Source organism: Drosophila ficusphila, unplaced genomic scaffold, assembly GCF_018152265.1.
Source record: "Drosophila ficusphila isolate 14025-0441.05 unplaced genomic scaffold, ASM1815226v1 contig_197, whole genome shotgun sequence".
Classification (NCBI taxonomy): Eukaryota; Metazoa; Arthropoda; class Insecta; order Diptera; family Drosophilidae; genus Drosophila; species Drosophila ficusphila.
Genome location: NW_025064091.1, coordinates 4,213,847 through 4,220,403, shown reverse-complemented (window position 1 = coordinate 4,220,403; position 6,557 = coordinate 4,213,847). Strand labels below are relative to the sequence as shown.

At 47.6% G+C, this 6,557-nt stretch overlaps 1 protein-coding gene across 1 annotated transcript; it reads left to right on the top strand.

Annotated features, from left to right (window-relative positions):
• The first annotated feature begins 173 nt into the window (after positions 1–173).
• LOC108097732 (integrator complex subunit 4) lies at positions 174–3,699 on the top strand. The gene is made up of 2 exons (XM_017200233.1): positions 174–2,421; positions 2,490–3,699. The coding sequence occupies exons 1-2, from the start codon at positions 307–309 to the stop codon at positions 3,468–3,470; spliced, it is 3,096 nt and encodes a 1,031-aa protein (XP_017055722.1). The 5' UTR covers positions 174–306; the 3' UTR covers positions 3,471–3,699.
• Positions 3,700–6,557: the final 2,858 nt, after the last annotated feature.

Below are 6,557 nucleotides of genomic sequence, written 5' to 3'. Positions count from 1 at the left end.
AATAAATCTATTTCCAATATTTAAATTTCCCGCTCCTTACATTTGATGGTTGTAATGGAGTCTATCGCGGCTAGTTGTGGTTGGTGCACTTGCTAAGTACGGTTAATATGACAGCTAAGGAGGGTGCACTCGCTAGGTTAACGTAACGCCAGATGGTGAAATACCTGGCAACACTGACCCTGTGTTGTCATCTCTAATCGCTAAGACCAGCATTCAATTTGGATATTTATTTTTACGAAACTGCCAACAGGTGGAAGCCAAGACAGAAGACAATTCATTGGTTGAATTTACGAAGTGGATGTCGGCATGGCGTTGGCCATCAAGAAGCGTTTCGGAACGTACTCCGAAACTGTGGAAGGCGCGCCGGTGGTGAAGAAGCTGCGCCTGCAAACTCTGGCCGCCGATGCCACCGGGAAATCAGCCGGAAAAGCGGGAAATGTGGAGCGCAAGCTGACGGCGCTCACCCAACTGGACGCCTACGTGAGCAACCTGCCAGCGGGTGTGACCTCCTCCTTGCCCACTGGTCCACCCTCGGCTCTAACAGGTCCGGCTCCATCTGCAGTTGGAGGAGGAGTTGTCAATCCACCGCCCACAACAGCGGGAACCTCTCAGCTATCCGCCGGGAATAGCAGGGAACTGCTAGAGCTCCTCGTCAAGATCACCGATGAGATATCCTACGAGGACGTCGAACTGGCCGAACTGAAGGAGGTGGCCAGCAAGATATTCCAACTGTATCAGCTGCAGGAACGCGACAGTGATACCTCGATACGGGTGAAGCTGCTGGAGCTCCTCTCTGGATTGGGATGCGAGTGCGCCACCGAGCAGGCGGTGACCCTGGTGATAGACTACTTCATCTTCCTGCTGCGCAAGGAAACCTCCCAAAAGGTGCTCGCCCAGGGCATGATGTGCCTCTTCCGGATTGGGCAGCGCCGGAAGCACCTGGTGCCCATTGCGTACAACACCCAGGTGGCCCACTTGGCCAAGGAACAGCTGCGTTCGGGCTCAACGCACACGCAAAAGAACGCCATGCTGGTGATTGGAGGATTCGCAACGAAAATGGAAGGCGAACGGCACTACGTGTGGAAGCTAGCCTTCTACATCGACTCGCAGGATTCGGGGGTGCGTGCCCAGGCGCTGCACGCCCTCCTAACCCTCGGCGAACGCGGCTCCCAGCTGCCGGCGGTGCTCTACAAGCGAGCGGTGGAAGCCATGAAGGATGACTACGAGTGCGTACGCAAGGAGGCACTGCGTCTGGTCTTCATGCTGGGCAATCGGCATCCGGACTACGTAATCCCCTCGGATCGCCAGCAGGAGGAGCTGCGCATGATAGACGCCGCTTTCAGCAAGGTGTGCGAGGCACTCTGCGATCTCTCGCTGCAGATTCGTGTCCTCGCAGCGGAACTGCTGGGCGGCATGACCGCCGTTAGCCGGGAGTTCCTGCACCAAACGCTGGACAAGAAGCTGATGAGCAATCTGCGTCGCAAGCGGACGGCCCACGAGCGAGGTGCTCGCTTGGTGACCAGTGGTGAGTGGTCCTCTGGAAAGCGTTGGGCGGACGATGCGCCGCAGGAGCGCCTGGACGCAAGGAGCATCTCGATCATAGCCAGCGGAGCATGTGGCGCCTTGATCCATGGCTTGGAGGATGAGTTCCTGGAGGTGCGCACCGCCGCCGTGGCCTCCATGTGCAAGTTGGCCTTATCGCGACCGGATTTTGCGGTGACCAGCTTGGATTTCCTCGTGGACATGTTCAACGACGAGATCGAGGACGTGCGGCTGAAGGCCATCTACAGCCTGACCGCGATAGCCAGGCACATAGTGCTGCGCGAGGATCAGCTGGAGATCATGCTCAGTTCGCTCGAGGATTACTCGGTGGACGTGCGCGAGGGACTGCATCTCATGCTGGGCGCCTGCCGCGTGTCCACGCAAACGTGCCTGCTGATGGTCGTGCAGAAGCTGCTCGATGTGCTGGCCAAGTATCCGCAGGACCGCCACTCGACGTACGCCTGCATGCGCAAGATTGGCCAGAAGCATCCGCACCTGGTGATGGCGGTCACCGTTCACCTGCTCTACGTGCATCCCTTCTTCGAGACGCCCGAGCGGGATGTCGAGGATCCCGCCTACCTGTGCGTGCTCATCCTGGTCTTCAATGCGGCCGAGCACCTGGTGCCCATCATCAGTCTCCTGCCCACAGCCACGCATAGGCACTACGCTTATCTGCGGGACTCGATGCCGCATCTGGTGCCCCAGCTGCCCATCGAGGGTGCCTCCTCCTCGAGCGCCACGCACAGGATCGATTCGGCCATGCGGCAGGCGGGCAGCTCGGCGGACTACCTGCAGATGATCCTCAGCCACATCGAGGAGATCTTCACGATGGCCGACGAGCGCGTGGAACTGCTGCAGACCGCCCAGTCCAATTTGCAGGTAGGCTAGCTTCTTATATATAAAATATCTTTCATACTTACTTATTTTCCTTTTCTGTGAACCTTCAGCGCTTGGGAGCCATCGATGCTGGCATGTACGGCACCTCGAACTTCCTGGAGACCTTCCTGGCCGCCCAGATCCAAATCGAACAGATGCAGCGCTGCGCCAGCACGCAACGCAGTCGGGTTCCGCTGAAGGAGTCCCTGGCGGCGCTCATCCGCAACTGCCTCAAGTTGCAGCACACGTTTTCGGGCCTCAACTACGGCGACATTCTGCAGGTGAAGCAGCTGCGGCTCCGCGCCTGCGCCCTCCACCTGGTTTTGGTGGTCAGGGATCGCTCACAGAGTGCATTGGGTCCCTGTCAGATGCTTCTGCAGACCGCCGGCGACATCAGCGAGTTCATCAAGGCGAACACCAAGGAGGAGGAGGAGAAGCCGCCGGTGGGTGCACTGCCGCTTCTCGAGCCCGAAAAACCGAAGAACGAGCCAGCGAGTCGAAAGGCGCAGCCGGATAGCTTCACCCGCCAGTTGCTGAGCAAGTTGGATGGCATTTCGGATCCGAAGCCGGGTCGCGTCTTCCGCGAGATTCTGCCGCTGGTGCAGCAGGCTCCCCCGCTGGCATTGCCACCCGCCAACGACAAGATCCGCCGCTGTGTGGCCAACATTTTGGAGCCATGTCCGCTGCAGTCGCAGGATAATGTGATCAAGGTGACGGCCGGTCTTATAGCAGCCGTTCCCTTTGTGGCCGAGATCGACAATCTGCTGGAGTCGCAGAAGGCGGACATGCGGATCAAGATCAAGTACCCGGATCAACATATGCACACGGTGGTGCCCAAGCAGAGCGACTTCAAGCCCATCATGACGGAGCAGGGCGAGCACGAGACGAACGTGCGCCTCCGCACCACCATCCTGCTGTCGCACAGCGTCTGGACGGAATCCTCGCTGGTGGAGATCCAGCTCTGCCTCGCCGTTCGTCCCGGCAGCGAACTGGAGCTCTGCAAGCCGGCCAAGGTGCTCTTCGCACCGAAGCCAGTCAGGAGAGGCATTTAGCCTGACTTTCAGGCGGATGGCGCTGGACAGGCGGAGCAGGTCGACGACGAGGCTGTGATTAGTGGTCGGCGCCGGCGGCGGAGGAGCGCCCTCAAGAGCTGACAAGGCTACGCAGCCGCTGGAGATGCAGGGGATTCGGGGAACCGAGCAACTGTTAGTTAGATGTGCATCAGGTTTAAGATTTCAATTGGGCGGAGCTAAATAACACATTGTTTGAGGCATCAGTTGTGTATATCAGATGAATGTATCTTTTTCTATAAATAAAATGAAATAAAATTAATTTTTGCTTTCCTTTATTGGGTTTGGGAGGTTTCTCAATTTTACTTAACTCAGATTTACTTTGTTGCGACCTACTATGAATTTCTGAAAACAAAATACCAGGCGAACAGAAATGCCTAGAAAGTGGCTAAAAAAATTCGAAATCGAAAATCGGGAGCCCCTTAAGATATGCAACGTTTCTCATCTGTGGATGCTGGTAAAGATCACTGCCCACAGCCGTGGTTTGAAACTTGACTACATGCGATCCACACGAAATCCGGTTTGGATTTTGTAGCCACCTTCTAGGCATTTCTGCGCGCCTAGTATTTGGCTTTAAAAATCTGCCAATTTTTCTGTCTAAATGGACAAAAAAAAACTCCTCGAACTCGTTGTTTTCCAGTTTTTATTATCATCAATAATTCGATTTCAAAATATGTAAATAAAAAGTCCATTCCGAAAAAAACAGCAATACTTTTATTTTTTATATAGTTTCTATAGTTTATTTCTCATATAGGTTTTACAGCTTACACATTTTCAGATCTTTCAGACAGCACTATCTGCCTTCGCTCGTTTTGATTTTCTTTGCCAAAATTTGTTTTCCTGCTTGTTCTGATCTGGTTGTTCTTTTTTTTTATAGAGGCTGCTGTTTTGCTGTTTGTTGTATATGAATTTGTTAATCTTAAATTTATATTTGATTCGCTAAAAACTCATTTTAAAAAAGTACTTTTGTATTCTTGTGTTTTCATTTGTTTTCGATTTCGTTTTGCATAATATATATTTTGTTGTTAGGCCATTGGTTAGCAATAATAATCGTAATAATCATATGCAAGTAAATTGTTCAAGTTGGGTATTACTGAGTGGTTAGATAAGTAGTTCTGGTTGTAAACATTTTCAATATGCTGTGAAAAATATACAATACAAACACATCAATTTTCGAACCACACAAACACACACAAAAGTTGATCATTAATCGTTAATCGTTAATTGTTCATCGTGTCTTTTATGTTTCTTGCTAGGAATCACAGTATTGTGCAAATTACCTTTATTAGTTTCAAAAATCTTTGCATGGATGTTGGTTTGCCTTTGCTTTCGGTTTTCTGAATTCCTCAAGCGACGCATTTTTAAAGCGCGTTTATGTTTATGATCCTGTAAATGTTAATGTAAAATAGAACCCGACACAGGCAGTGCAGTTTTTGTTGTTGTGGTTCTTTAGCTATCGCTTTCGATATCGAAATCGATTTTCCTGGCTCTGTCTCTCTATCGAAGACGAACGATTGTTTCGATAACTCCACTGATGAACACTTTAATTTGTTTTTTTCATACGACAAAAGAGGAAATATTAGTTTAGTTTAATTGGATTACTTATTTGAGTTTTTGTTTTCGCTTCTGCACATTGTTATTGACTATTTTGGGTTTTCATTTTGGAAATCACAATATCTATGCAAAATCTTATACATCTCTCTATATGTTTTGTATATATATATATATATATATATAGATTTGTCGTGAACATTAGATTTAGACCGTTGTCCTCTATACTGTAAATATATATCATATATCCATATATACTGTTGTATAGCAAGTTTTGTTTGTATTGTTTTGTTATGTAGTACTTTCGTCTTGTTGTCCTTGCATGTCCTTTCCTTTCCGATCTAGTTTCCTCCTCCCCTTCGATCTACCTCGCTCTTCTTCTTCGTCCTCGTATATATCAATCGTGTTATATCAATCGTTGGGATATGCGTGGTGCAGGTGAATTGTGTGTGGATCGTTCGTTCGTTCGTTCGTTCGGTTGTCTCCCAATTTTACAAGTGTGGGTTCGTTTTTCGGGGAGGTTGGGGGTGTTTGTAATTTTATTTTATTCGATTCGATTGAAAACTATGCTGAAGCCGGGGATTATAGTTCATTACAAATAGCTAATGGAAATAACAACAAACAGAACGCAGTGCACAAAATATGATTCATCCGAATACACGCCGCCTACTCATCTTTTCTTCTTTTCATCTTTTCATCTTTTCACGTTTTCCTTTTCGTTTTTAAATCTATGCAAAAATTTTACTAAGCAACCCTGTATGTTCGTTAAAGACCAAATAATCATAAGCTTATATATCCACCTAACGTACTTAATATACTGCCTAATTCGCAAACAAAGCTAAACCGATTCGAATTAACGTTTCAAAAACTGATTCCGTCACGGGACTGTGGTTGTTTTCCTTCCCTTTTTTTCAAGTGTAGATTAAAGCGCAATGTGTACACTAACAAATATATATTATTAGATATATTCGGATCGAGTTTCTTACAAAGTTCGAAGCATTTCTTCTCTCAAAGCGGCAAAGAAGATTTTCAAAAAACAATATTTGTGTTCTTTTCCATTTCATTTTATTTTATTGTGTTTGTTTAGGTTCTAATGCCACTTTGTGTGTTTTTTAGTTTAAAAAAAAAATGATGAGTACATTGTTATCATTACAAGTATCTGGAATTAAGTAAAAACCGGAGAAGCAACTTGCATCCCAAAGGTTTTCAACATTGTCATCAAAATAATGAGGAGTACTATAGGGAACAATTATAGGTTTTAAGCTGCATATCATAGTAGGTTACAATGACCGACTTGTGCAAGTGGGCCAGCTAATTGGTTAATTAACTAATTTGCTTTACTTAAATAATTAATGGACAAAATGAAAGTATTCAGTTTAAACACTATACGCGAAAAATTGCATTAGACTATGGACGAAAATTGGAACTTATACATTATATTCGAATTGCCGGCGAAGGGAAATCGGTAGCTTCTGTTTTTCTGTTTCTCCGTTTGTTTCTTCTCTGGAAAATCTGCTA